The following is a 14,775-nucleotide window of genomic DNA, read 5'->3' as shown; positions in this document are numbered from 1 at the left end:
CAAGAGCTGAGCAGCATTTCCACATTTACCAGAAACACTGCTAACAGAGAGAGATGAATAGACAGACAATTGCCAGAGAGCTGGGCAATGTTAAATCCTTGAAGAGTTTTTAACCAGGCTGGTGCTATGATACAGGGGTGATGTAGGAACACTTTCTGGAGGAAAAGGAAAACTGTCCTGATATTATATTTTTATATGATAATTCCTGTTTGACCCATGCAGGGAAAGTACCTTTTCAATATTCAGCTGCTACTGCAGCAGAAGGGCATATGTAACATGACAATATGCACAGCTATTCTCCCTGTGTTTACAGCACTGAATGCTAGCACTGACCCTGAGAAATGAAGTAGCAGGCAGAGACCCTTAGAAGTAAGTTAATGGATGACTTTACTGTATCCTACCTATTTTCTGCTCATTATCTGTGAAAGTAAGATAAGCTACTCTGCACTCAGATGATGCATCTACACTGCAAAGCAAAGGAGAGCCTGAGAGGAAATTCAAGCAGTGGACCACTCACTGTCCACACTGCTCATATATGTTATAAGGTACTAACAGATACATGTCAACAATGTGTAATAGCATACTTACAGGGTACCCACTATCTATTTAAAACTTTGTATTATCTCCTATGGTTCAAGCTTAAAAGAGATGTGCAAAGTACTCTGCCATATTGGGGATCTAATTCCAAACTGGTATTTGGTTAAATGGTTTCTTTGATTAACATTAACATTACATTAAATTATGGAAGTGTCAAGCAGCACATGCAAATTGAATGCCAGTGATGACAATGCCCATGCCCCAGGTTATCAAAAACCCCTTGTCAATGATGGTAGATGTTCTCAAAGCAATGAATAGGTTTAAACAGTGCAACTTCTGTTGGCATGAAACAAAGCTACCAACTTATAAACAATTTCAGTAGCGTGGAAACATGGACATTGAAGTTGTTTTTGAAAGTGTTTGATGACTTTGCTGGGATGAATTACGTTTTAGGTCACTTCTGTTTTTTAGCTAAAAATGTTGAAGCATCAAACCGTCAGGGTTATTCTATGGAAAGCAAAGTAGTAGTAAAGAATAGTAGTAATTTAGTAGCAAAGAATAATTATTCCAGTCTGTCTACTTCTTCTTAGAAAAATTACCCTTGTACCTGGCACTTGTGAATTTTGAACTTTTGTCTCATACTATTCAGTATCTATTTACAGAAAGATGGCATGCAGGAAAAAAGCAGTTCCCATTTCTATACATTACCTAAGCCAAATGCAAACAATGTCATTTATCTCCTAGTTTCTACCTCTCTCCTACTATCTACCTCTTCTTTTTGAGGAATCTCCCCTTTGAACCCAAGCCCCTAGGGTGTTTTGCGGGATCTCTAGTTAGTTACAGAGGGATGCCAGCTTCTTCCGTAAGAAGGAAGGTAGACCTTTAAGGTCCTTTCTTTTTGCTACTCTTTTATTAGAAATACCTAAAGAACACTGGGGTGAGGTAGAGGCATAAATGGCCTACAGAAATTTGCTGCAGGGGCAGCTCCGAGTTTGGAAATTGATAATCATGTCCATGTTATTGATGACTTTATTGCTTCCAAGTGACTATTTAAATATTTTTGAAATGATATAATTTTCTTTGGGGTGGTTGGTGGGGATGGTAAACAGACAAGGAACGCATTTCCTTTACTTCCGCATCACTTTCCCAAGGGCAACTATTGTTTGATCTCAGTGTTTCTGGGCTCAACCAAGTGTCCCATTAAGAAATCCTAAAACTATTTCTGTTCAGCACAATGACCCTTTTGTAAAATCATATTTGTATAGCTAATTCTTTATTAATGCATTTGAAACCCCAATGAAATACTTCACTTTTACTCAAGTAATGAAATACAGACTATGATACCAGTTGTCTAGCAGTCTGGATAACTGAAATTGCTGTAGGCTTCAAGAGAGATGTGAAGACAAACCTGAACATTTCATTTAAAATCATTACACTTAGAGCAAAGAGAGAAATGAACTTCTCTGCTCTGCTCTTCCTCATTAATTGGCCTCAAACTGCAGCCTAAATGAAAATTTGGTTTCATATCTGAACTGTGCCATATAACATTTCCTATCATATATTCCAATTTTTGCTTTTTCTCTTCATAGCTGGTCATCCTGATAGCCAGCTTTTAGCTCTTACCTTGTTTGTGTTAACTGCCAAAGCATAAGTATGATTAAATAACATATTAAAGATCTTCCTTGAAACATTGCCAATTAGCTTCCAACTGTTTATAAATACGCTGTATTTCTCTAGTGATATTATTTTTATTACTGCACACCCATATAAAATGGCATTCATTGCCTCCTTTGCTTTTATTCCACACCTCAAATCATAACTGATTTTCCCTGTGTAAGAACTATAGACTGAAAGCCTTTATTTCCAGTCTCCCTGAAGACAAAACATATTTTCATCGGTGCTAGTGCACAACAGCATTTTCTGGAAATTATTTCAGGAAAGCAGAAAACACCTCAACTTAAAGTACAAGAAATGCTCCCTGATTACAACTGCAGTCCAATCATTTCTTTTTGTTTCTAATGTGATCCTCCTAATTTACAGAAAATTTTATGAACAATTATGAGGCACGGAGACATTTCCCTACTATTTTATTAATCAGCCATATTGTTGTAACACCTACAGCAGGAATTGGTGTCGCATTGTGATAGGTGTTGTACAAGCGATCATTTCTGATTGGCAGTAGATTAGCTATTACAGCAAGCACAGCTGCGGCAGAATCTGCTGTTCCTATGCAAATAACCCTAACAAAAATGGAAATAAGACAGGCAGAAGACCAGTTTTGAAGTAGAATTGTTCCAAAGCGCTCTTCAAAAACCCATCTGTCTTTACAAATAAGGCCTAGCATTCATTTTTGATGACAAATAAGAACTGCATAGTATGGGAATAATAGAAACTGAATATAACTGATGAGACTAGCAACAGAATATGAAGCTACTCCCATATTGCCTCTTTAAAGAATGTAATTGTAGGTGGGTACAAATTGTAACTTGATATATATATCTGGATCTTCAGTTGGTGCTAATCCCTCTCTGGTCCACTGAAATATGTCTAGCCAGTATAATGTGACAATTAGGTGCTTTAAAAATACTGAATTCTGCATCTACTTTGCCCTTCAAAACGCTAAACTAATATAAGGTTAACCTTGCTCTTCTCTAGGTCAACATTGCCCTGAGAGTCACACAGTAAAGCCGACCAACGTGATGGGCGTTCGTACAACAATTTTACAGCAGCAAATCAGTGTCTCTGCAGATAGGTTCATTGTTTTTTTTTTTTCTGGCAGAAAGAACGGATTTTTTTATTTCCTTAGTACCAATTTACTCTTTTACTCTAATAAAATATCATATTTTGCAAAGACAATAGCATAAACAAAGCAGAGAAAGCAAAAGAATCATATTTCTTACTGCTCTAAAATAACCATATGCAGTTAAAAAATGAAGCAATCAATCCAAGGAATAACAGGATGTACAGCGTATAACAAATGCACAGTGCAGTTTATAACAATAGATGACATACAGCATCTTAAGAAACAGGGAAGTGGTTGTCTGAGGCTTCAAATCGCCAAGTAGCAGAGGAAAACAGAAGCATAACCTATCCCACAACAAATCACTCCGTCAGGGTATTCCAAGAATTTTGCTTGTTCCAACCTTTAAGCTAGCAGAGGAACTGAAAATGGGCATCGGTTTGCTGTGACTTCTTTACGCCCTCTGGTGACAACATGTAACTGTACCATAGGTTTGTTATGTCCTTGTTACATAATAAAAATCAACTCAGATTCAGTGATCTCTGCTACTTTTTCTTTCTTCTATATTTCTTTACTCTGAAAAAGTCCAGTGAAATCCTATGATCTTTGATTGTTGCAGGCAGAAGAGTTAAGCTTCGTTTCTCATATGGTAGGATCAACTGAAACAGAGGATACTTAAAACTCTACTTTCAACTGTATCTATAACTTTTTGCAAATGAGCCAAATGTGAGGCGTTGTGGGTTTGGATCGACAGGAACTGAGCTGAGTCGATAACTCAGTTCATTTGGATCAAAAGGCCTGTTGGGTGGTTTTCTTGCCTGTCAGTCACTGCCAATTTTTAAACAAGTAACCTAGACATAAAAAACCTCTGAGGTGTCCAGCTCTTGCAGCCCATTTATTTTCCAAGAATGCCTAATGATAATTTCAGAGTGGTAGTACTTAAACATAGCAAAGAAACCAATATTCGGGCAAAGGGTTATGTGGGAGACAACTGGGTGGACTTTGACTATGTAGTGATATGATTAAGCTTAAAAATTCAGCTCAGAAATAATCAGTCCAAAGACTAAATCTCCTATTTATGTGCCAGCTGCATCCATGTGATTACCTAACTCTGCTGCTCGCTACACCTGTCACCGCAGCAATTTAAAGGAATAAGAAATTGTTCTGCTTGCAGAGTTTGGTCTATCCACTCTGTATTCAGTATATTTTAAGAGAGTTTATCATACACATTATTTCTTGCTTTCTCCTTCATTTTGTTTTTTTTTTCCTTTTCACACAGCAGTGTACAGTGCAGTGTTTTCTTTTATGTTTTAGGAGTTACCCTTTTCTTTCTCCTCACCCTTTCATATATCTTTTATGCTACAATATTTTCTTTATTCTATGCCTGTCTCTGAAGTATCTCTCTCACATGCCTTGCACAGCTTCCTCCCAAAGTGTTGCCTAATTATAATGATAAGGAAATACTCCAGTTTTAGCTGGATCCAAACAACCGTTCAAAACAGTCAAGCTTATTTAGAAGACTGAAGTGAGGAGACAATGCTGCCATACTCTGGTAGTTTTTTGGAAGACACCTGAAACTTTGCAGAGAACTGTCATTTCAGAGATGACAACCACTTTGGCAATGAGACCGTTACACAAGATGAGCGCTGTAACTCCCTTCAGCAAACAGTAGCTTTTTAGCTCCATATTTTTGCTAACAATTAGCTGACAAGAAAGAGTCAGGTCTCATTCCTTGTCTGCAGAGTTATTCCAGCTGCTGAATGCTCTGCCCCAAGTCCTTCATCTCCATGCTTTGAATTACATGACGAGGCTGGCCAGCAGTTTGGCCACGGATAAGAATCAGTGCTAGTCGAAGTGCCCTATTTTTTTTTTCAGCGTGGTGAGTTGGAAACTCACCCAATTTCCAGAGTCGCCAAAATGAGATTTCACATTCTTTTGTACAATCTACTGAACTCACTTCGAGAGTGTCAGAACTCAAGTTTCTCTTGCTAATTAACCTTTTTAGAGGTTTTTGATTTCCTATTTCATGAAAGTTCAACAAGTTAAATTTTAAAAGCAAAGCAAATGGAAAACTGTGTCTTTGGAAAGCCACATTAGCAATAGGGTCAATTGCTTTCCCGCTTCAAAAATCAGTGCTTGCAGTTCACAAATTACTGCCTTATACCACTGAACAAAGAAAAGTTTATAATTTTCTGGATTTAATACTTCACTGTGGCTCAAAACAGCCATGTCCCTGCGGAAAGCACTAAGAGGAAGCAATATCAATATCAATCCTCCTTGAAAAAGTGAAAAGCCTTTATCAGAGGGTATAAATGTCAGGAGAATAATTGTTTCCTGCAGTGAATAACCTTGGAAAGTTGTTCAAGATGCCAGTACCGGAGAAATTAAGCAGCTAGCAGGAATTAGCAGGAAACCAGGATGGCCTAAAAGCAAGCCCCTGGCAATTTAAGATGCCTCTGCTTTGTCTTTTGATTTCAGCTGGGGAGGTGGCCAGAAAGTTGCCACACGCAAAAATAATGAAGATGTCCTTAAAAGGGATGGAAAACGTACAGAGGATAAGTATTCCTTTAGGTGTTATAGACTTCCAAAGGACCTAGCTGGTGGGCCTCACTGTCAGAGAGCGACACTATTGCCAGCGTGATGAGGGACAGTTATGCCACAAGAGAATGCAAGGGGATAAGAAAGCTGACCGCATGGATGAAGGCATCATATAAAGCATGCAATAACTTCACAGTGAATGATACTAAATATCAAAATAACTTTAATATCTTCTCATAGAAGCAGTGGTCTCACCAATTTCCTCATATTCTCACAGCCTGACACTTAGACGATGATGAAACTGCAGAAATGTGATGTCACCAATGACCTTTTACCTCACATCTGGATTTCTCCATGGATTAGTCAGATTATCACCTCTCTATGTGTACCTCAGCCTACATGACGACATGAATGTATAACTCCAATATCTCTACTTTCTAATCAAGAATGAGATGTCCAGTAAGTGTCCTACTGCAAACACTACACATATCACACTCCCATCTGCTTATGGTTTTCAGTATTCTCTATAAATACCTAAAAAGATAACCAAGTATAAAATGAAATCTTACCTATAACTTTTCCTAGGAAGAGTGCCTTTGGGGAATTGAACTGAATGTCAGATGCTGTTGGCAGGCTGTAACTTGTTGGAGGATAGTGATCAAGCTGGGGAAAGAGAAAAATAAGATAAGCATTTTGTACTAATACACCCTCTTACAGTGCTACTGAATTATATCTGCCCTATGGAGTTTATGCCACCTCTTACAGCTCTGTCTCCACATGCTCTCATTTATTTTTGATAAAGGGGAAGTAACAGTTAATACCCCTTGCTCCATCTCTGCCATTTCTTAAGTTTCACAAGATCTGGAAAAAAACTTATATAGGACATTTATTTTTTCTGGCTGTTCTAGATTTATCTCAGATTTGCTCAACTATTTCCATATAATTGCTTAAAATAACAACAAGAGAACAGTTTGGTATTATTCCAGTCTTCCATTTGGGACCTATGTTACTGCTAACGTGAGATTTACATGCTTTGCAAATAGGAGATTAGCTGGAGATTGAAACAAATGCAGCTGTTGGCCATTCTTCTCTCTCAGAAAATTCATTAAATTAATAAGGTATAAATATTTGCACTTCACACGTTTATTTTTTTTTGTTGAAAACGTAGTTTGATTAACTTGTGATGATACCCATTGAAACCTCAGAAATAAATTCAAGAGTGATCAATTTAGCTAAACAATTTTACCTATAGGAAATATATGTATATTTTTGATATGGTACAGTTTCCTCATCACATTGGCATATTTTTCCTGGCTTTAACTATTTAACAGAAAAACGGGAAGAGAGAGGAAGAAAACAAACTGCCTATGCTCAGTAACAGCACCATTAAGATGGTTCAATACAGCTCAATAGTTTTTTGATGTTCACATTTTATAAAGGTGAATGGGGTGAATTTTTATCTTTGCTGCTGCTATTTATTTTCTTGGGTTTAAATATTATTATAAAGGCTTAAGGAGGTCGAACAACAATTATTCATTTTATTCTGCCCTCATCTTGGCACCAAACAGAACAGAAACTTTTATAGGTGAATTAAGATTTTGCAGGCAAGAATAATTCTGAAAAAGCCACAACACTGAAGGACATATAATTTTCTTCACGTATCTTTTTGCCTTGTTTCTAATGTCCGATTTCAAAATATTATTATTTAGGATTAATTTGCTTTAATGACACTGAAAATGTTCTGTCATCAAGGGCAAGTGAATGGCAGACAGAATAGAACGGAAGGGCTGAATACCATTTCTGCCTTGAAAAAAGGGAGCTTCTGTACTTGGAAAGCCTATTGATTTCATATCCATGAATCTGCATAGGTGATCATCCAAAAAAACCTATAATAACTCAAGAAGAGTGCTTCTGTCTTTTTTACACTGCCCCATAAAACCTCAACATAAGAAGTGCCTATACCTAACAGACAGAGAGGGAAAATGGGCAGTGCAGATGCCAAAAGAGCTCTAGCAGATACGTTCAGAGGTGATTTTTAACTGACCAGTTATACTGAATCAATAACTGAATCTATCTATGCATATATATTTTACACATCCAGTTTCAGTCAAGTAAAGATTTCAGAATTTCAGTGAATCTTTCTAAGGGTTTAGCAACTCTGAAGTTTGATTCCTGGACAGAATGACACTCCATTTCAACTCTGTGCATACTTGAATTTATGGCCTTGTCATCAAAAGAGGGCAAACAAGGCTGATTAGAGACAGAGGCAGCTCCCATTCCACCGGCAGCTCTGCAATCTCTTGGATCACTGGGATTGCTTTCCACATTCAAACTTTGTGAGAAATGCTCTTCTCTGACTCTAGGACTTGAAATGAAACAGTTCACCACAAGACAAAAGTGAGTGAACGGTGAGACTTCTGTCCTCTTGCTTTATTGCTCATCTTTGTTCTAAACTGACATTATCTAATAAAGGAAATACATTTTTCAGAAGAGCTTAATCTAGGATTTTTTTAGGTCAGTGAGTAGAAGGACCACATACTGAATTATTTCCAAAGCTGTATTTTACTGCCATCCAGTGGGTGCTCAAGTGGAAACAGCTAGAACTGAACAGCCTACAATCCTCATATGAAATAGCAGGCTATATCAGTCTTACATAAGGCACATAATAAAAATGGAATTACTAGTGTCAAATGACATTTGAAAAAAAAATTGCATTGTATAATGAAAATAAAATAAAATCTCTGCATATGTACAGGCTGACACCATGAATCTGTGTTAAATTACAGTTTTAAAATTATATCTAAGATTTTTCATTACAGGTACTTTTCTTTAAAAACTCATTAATTTCATTTGAGCTGAAGAGATAGCCACAGTGTGGCTTTGAGCACCACACAGACCGACGTTCCAGGGAACTCGCAGCTTCAGTTCTCAAGTCGCGTCAAGCCAACTTGACTGCCTTTAGCTGAAGTTACTGGGATTTAAGCAGAAGTTCAGTAAAATGCTATTTCATTTAAATTACTGTTCACTTTTTGATAATACAACAACTCTTAGCTGAGATTAACAAATACAGCAACATAAAGGCAAATATAATGCCCACATCACCTTTTTATTCTAGGAAAATATACCTGCACAGTAAGACAAATTCCATGACAAATTCTGTCTGTTATTAAGGTTAAGTTTATCCAGGGTTGTCTTATATGTATATGCATATATTTAAAGGACATATAAAAATATATATGGTACATAAATACATCTATATTTGCACATATTCAGTGTGTGTATATATCTACATCTGTATCATTGTCAATCCAGTCCATGTTTGTACATTAAACTTTTTCTTTATGCTGAAGACAATTTATAAAGAAGATCTTCAAAATCTTATGCAACAATAATGCTGTAATGCTTAATTTTGCACCATCTGAAGTCAACAGAGATTTGGTACTGGCTTCAGTAATAGCAGGATCAAGAACTGGATGTGGTATCATCATGACCAGTGTAATATTTCTATTCTGCATTAGTATAATGATTTATTGCTTGTATTAAAAGACTATCTTGTCCTGGACAAGGGCTTTTTGTGCTAAGTGCTATAATATTGCATAATAAAAAGATGGTTCCTGTTTAAAAATGCTTACAAATTTAGAATAAGAGACAGCAGATGTCAACAGACAGGCATGTGAGCCCCCGGAAATAATAAAGCAGCGTGCAGAGTTTATAAGGAGTTCCTCCCAAGCACAACAGCATTTTAGGAGAAGGCAGCAAGGTGACTGTATGAAAATCAAATAGGTGATAGTATCTGGCTTTCAGGGTTGACTGAAATCTGAACTCTTAATGGTGACAGAGAGAGGATTATTCACATGCAGAGAGGTTAGGAAAAAACTGAGAAACTGAAGACACTGTATATTTTTAACACAACAGAAAAGGAGAAGATTCAGGGGCAGATCCATAATTATTTAGGGTGATTATAGCCAATGTCACCGTAATTCAGCTGCTTCCTTAGAGTGGCACTAGTGCTTCTCTGAGCTTTTGTAAAGTCAGTTTTCTGTCAGGGTAGGCCCTTGACCCAGCTTATCGTGGAGCAGACTGGTGCCAGACACTGCGTGTAAATGAATAGTACATCGAGAGAAGTAGCGAGGACCGTAAAGCCAGCAATTTGGACTGGCTTAGACGGTCATGGACCTGCAGCCTCATTTCACACATCTGGAACCCATATACCTCACTGGCATGGTGTAAAGCTAACTTAGGGTTTGTGTTGTGCTTTGAGCTCTTCAGCTGAAATGTCTGCAGTGGTACAGTTAATATTGGTTTTAGGAACAACTCAACATCTGCTTTGCCAGATTAATACACTGATTCATCTACTGCAGCTTTTATACAAATCAGCTATAGTCTTTTATAATGAAGTCTTTTTTTTTTTTGGCAGGGATTTAAATTAGAAGCCTGATCAACACAGGGTACATTGCAGAAAAAAAAAATATGAAGTTGTTTTCTCATTAAAAGCATAAGTCCCTTATCTGCTATAAACTCCTACATTTTCCTGAAGTCACTGTTGCTCTAATAAAAAATATCAGGGGATAATTTGGCTCAATTTAAAAAAATACGAAAACTTGGATAAAATTTAAATGGAAACGTAGATACGCATCTCAAAATGTAACAGAGGCACTGATAAGGAAAAGGACACTATTTTGTCTGGCTGCCTCCAATTTAAACAAATCTCTGATACTTCTTTCAGATATCTGTAGACTTTTTATTGCTCTGTTTAATAGATGAATTACATCAAGTGTTAACAGAAGCAATAGCAAGTTATATAACGCCAAGTTATTAAAATGAAAGAGATCTACTCCATGCGCCTAAAGATGACTTTCACAGGACATTAATTTGTCCAGTAGGTGCTGCCACATAATGAAGAGCACCTATTTCATGCTAAGCTTTGTCTTTTTTAAGCTTAGTGTTAGAATGAAAACACTTCCTGATTCTTTCTTTCTTTGTGTCTGCAACTCCAATAAAAATTGATGCCAGAACAGCAATTGCACAGGCTAAGGAAACCGCATTCATCGTTAGAAACGGATTATAGAAGAAGGAAATGGTCTCAGTGTAAGCCAACTTCTGGCAACATGTGCTGGGAGGCAGATAAGCCGCATGGCATGCTCTGCAGCCCTTCGCTCTGCTGTGCTGTGCAGACTGGGCAAGCTCCCAGACCCTACCCTGCTCCCTCGTGCCCTGGCCACCCCAGCTTTTCTTCCAGTGGAACCAGGCTGCAGGGTGAGGAAGACATTTCACTTACTGGTCTTATCATGCTAAGTGGCCTGGATATAGCCAAAGCCTGGAACAAGAAGGTGGAAAAAATCCCTCTGAATCCAGCAATACATGTAGGCTGTGCTGAAAAGATGTAAGAAAAAGGATGGATCTGCAAGAGAATTCCTCTCTTCCTGAGTGGTTTTACACAACAGAAAGTAGACAAAAATATTCTTCCAAAAGGCCTCAAGCTTGGAAACCCTCTTAGCTGATGCACAGAGAGGGTTAAAACTTCTGCAATGATATATAGGTACTTCAGCCTCTGCCTCCGACCCTAAGCAGCAGGTGTAAGGATGGTAGCAGCTTCAGGTCTTACAGCCATGAAACCGGAGGGCGAGATGCTACCTTCAGATGCACATGAGGGGCCCCACTGATTGCATTTTCCCCACTGATTTCAGTGGGAGCTGCATATTTGCCAATTAGAAGAAAATATGTCTTCAAGGTCCCGATCTTTAGGGTAATGTTTCACTCTGTCATTTACTGAGGAGTGAAAAAGATTCTTGTTCATGAAAATCTTTTGTCTGACTTTCAGCAGGCTGTGATTCTGTAGGGATGTGCTCATTTATCATGGCAGATACCACTTACCAACACCATCTTGCAAAAAAAGAAGCAGAAATGGTTCATTTACGAGCTTCCTACCTACCTACATTGCGGTTTTTCCCTGAAAGATTTTAAGTTCTGTTGTAAAATAAAAAAGTTGAATAAGTTCAATGATGGATAAAATCAAGGAAACTGCTAGTAGTTCATGGATATTCTGTGAGCACAAAAGAACAGGTAAGAAAATTATTAAGTTGTGAATTATTCATTCACTTCTGACTCTCATGCATAGAATTTAAATTCTGCTCTGCTGTTTCTTACAGTTATTTACAGAATCTTTTAAGAACTGAGCAGCCAGTCTTCTACAACTTCCATAACGTGATTATACTTGGAGGAAATATTGCGTACACAAAGAGCAGGGTTGGTATTTCTTCATATCTAGAAACATACATGGAGTTTAGGGTTATCGGAATGAAATAGCGTATCACTATATGCTTTCTTCTCCTATTAACAGCTTTTTCGTATGCTATGTGGTCACTTACGCATGAAAAAACTATACATTTTGAAACCGGAGTAAAGAACATTTTCTTATGACTTCTGATTCAGAACAAATGCTTAGTAGCTATGGCTAAACTGAGCACTAATGCATTAAACATGCAGATGTAATGTATGTTCTGCTCTAGAAAATGGTCTGAATTTGCCTTTCTATTGCATTTTGAGTAATACATAGCTACTGTGGAATGGTAATACCTTGCAGAAATAAAGTATCTCCAGGGATTTTAAATAATTCATTTCAGCAGGAAGGCCTCTGCGATTAATGGGAAAAATGATTTTTCTTTCTTTAAAGTAAAAACTACCTGGCAATTTATTAAATATCCTTTTAATATAGTAGATATAACTGACGAGGAAAAAAAGTAGTTTGTTTTGATGGAAAACCTTACAGTTACGTTGATGTTAACTATGATGTTATGTGTTTTTACCCACAGTTGAAGTTCTAGGTATTTAAAACAGGAAAGACGAAAGTATGTTTTAATCACCATCTCTGAGAAAGTATGGAAGGCAATGACATCTCACACCAAACAATTCTTTCATCTATCTTGCATGCGTATAAAGATCCCAAAGTTAGATGCTGAAGCCTGCAGAATTAAAACTGTAAATTAGGTGCACTTTCTTAACAGGAATGATACTTAATCATTGGAAGAGCTGGCCAAAGAATATGGTAAATTTTCTATCATTTGAAATCTTTAAAGCTAGATAGAATGCCTTTCTAGAGAATGTGTTATACTACTATCATTACTTTTTGAGGTAGCTGCAGAAAATCATTTGGTGAAATTTTATGGTCTCAGTTAAGCAAGAGATCAAACAGAGTGATCATATTCTGTTCAGGCTTCAAAATACATGAAACAGGAGAGTAGGTGTGATTCTACAATAATCATAGCAGTTGAAGTTGTGACCTCACTGAAGTCTATGAGAAAGTCCCCATTCCCTATAATGAGACAAAGATTTAATCTACAGTTGTAAAAATCTTTGATATATTCACCACATTTACGCTTAGGGCTATATGCAGATTGTTTTGCTTCACTTCACCCATTTTATTTCATTGCTATTATGTTCAACATTTTATTTTGTATTTCAGCTTAGTTTTGAATTAACCTTGCATCACTTACATTATTTAAGCATCTAAGAGTTTGCAGATATTATCTCTATTTCTATACTGTAGAGTTCAAAATGGCAGTAAGAAAACACACTCGCAAAAAATTCTGTTTCTTCTAGGTTTTAGTTGGGTCAGGGTGAATCTTTCACTGATTACCATTTTTTACAGGAGCTGGGCATTTCTGCTGCTTGTCTTTGATGGAATTGGAAAAAAGGAGATCCAAGCGAATAAACTTTCTGGACTCTTCTGAACCTTATGAACAGCTGAGTTAAGGTCAAAATTCCTGGAAAGCCTCAGACTGATGCTGACTTTGAATGGAGTCAGCAGCTGGTACGGCGAATACGTGATATTCTTGAAAATACCCTCCCTACTGTAGTTCTTCAGATTGTTCTGGCCTGAAAGAGAACTATCAGCCATCCTTGACTATGGCATCCTGAGCATATGTGCATGGGCTACTGCCAGTTGTCCTGAAAGTATATGTGTGGGCTTGGGAAAGTGGAGCCCTGTGGAAGTCGCTCTGGTCTAATCCTACTCAGGAACAGATGCTTAATGGTTCGCCTTCACGTTAAACACCATAACTGTAGAAAGACAGGTCTCAGGTGAGACTGGAACTTGGTTTTCTATGTCCCAAGATGAGAGTACATTTTGATTGCTTCTCTGAGAAAAGAATACTTTGTTGTGAACAGGACGGAGTGTGTTGAAGAATACTGCCTGGTAGAATGGGTTTCAGTCAAGAGAATGCATGATTTCAGAAGGGATTTTCATAAGGGAACTATTTATAAAGGGATCTCTTGCTTACTCTGTGTATCTGGAAAATTTAAACTAAGAATCTGGACTCAGGAGAGGAAAAATGTTTTAATAGGAGAAAGTGACTTCAAAAACATTCTGATGTTACAACTGTGAAAGAGATTTGATTGGATTCACCACCAGACACATTGCCATTGCTTTGAAATTGCTTTCATTTAAGCTTCATGAAATGCTCAGGGTAGTACTCCTGTAGAAACCGTTGGGCTAGAGGATATCGGAAGCTGTGATGCATAACCCATTCCTAGAAATGACTTTAAAGAAGGTATGAAAAACTGGAGATTTGTGAGATCGTACAGGAATATTTAAGTAAGGAAGCTGAGAGGACTACATCTAAATGTGTTGACTTCCAGCTTTGTTCTACTGAAAATTAAAGCACATCACATTTTTATTTTTGTAACATGCTGATATGGCTTTTATGCAATGGACCAGAAACAAAAATTGCAAAGGAAGGTAGAACAAGATAGCCTGTGATCCAGATTCCATCCTTATTTTACTGTGGGGACTTGTACAGAAGCAGGAGGTATGAGTCTTGCACTAGAGTATGCAACTGTCACGGTTCTTTAAGGACATAATTTGAATAGAAGTCCTTCCATCCACTTCAATGGATTTTAGATCAGAATCTCTTCTAGGGAGATTTTTATCCTTGGCTTTCTTAAAAGAATATTTTATTGAT

The 14,775-nt window shown here is 37.4% G+C and overlaps 1 protein-coding gene across 2 annotated transcripts in view; it reads right to left on the bottom strand.

Moving 5' to 3' along the window:
- Nucleotides 1–14,775, bottom strand: part of CNTNAP2 (contactin associated protein 2) — a 1,135,762-nt gene that overhangs the window by 70,025 nt on the left and 1,050,962 nt on the right. For both annotated transcript variants that reach the window (XM_068936036.1, XM_068936037.1), the window contains one exon: nucleotides 6,385–6,478. In XM_068936036.1, the coding sequence (XP_068792137.1) occupies nucleotides 6,385–6,478 (94 nt within the window). The remainder of the gene's footprint in view (nucleotides 1–6,384; nucleotides 6,479–14,775) is intronic.

The sequence above is a fragment of the Struthio camelus genome, chromosome 2, assembly GCF_040807025.1.
Source record: "Struthio camelus isolate bStrCam1 chromosome 2, bStrCam1.hap1, whole genome shotgun sequence".
Classification (NCBI taxonomy): Eukaryota; Metazoa; Chordata; class Aves; order Struthioniformes; family Struthionidae; genus Struthio; species Struthio camelus.
This window is presented reverse-complemented; position numbering and strand designations above follow the sequence as displayed.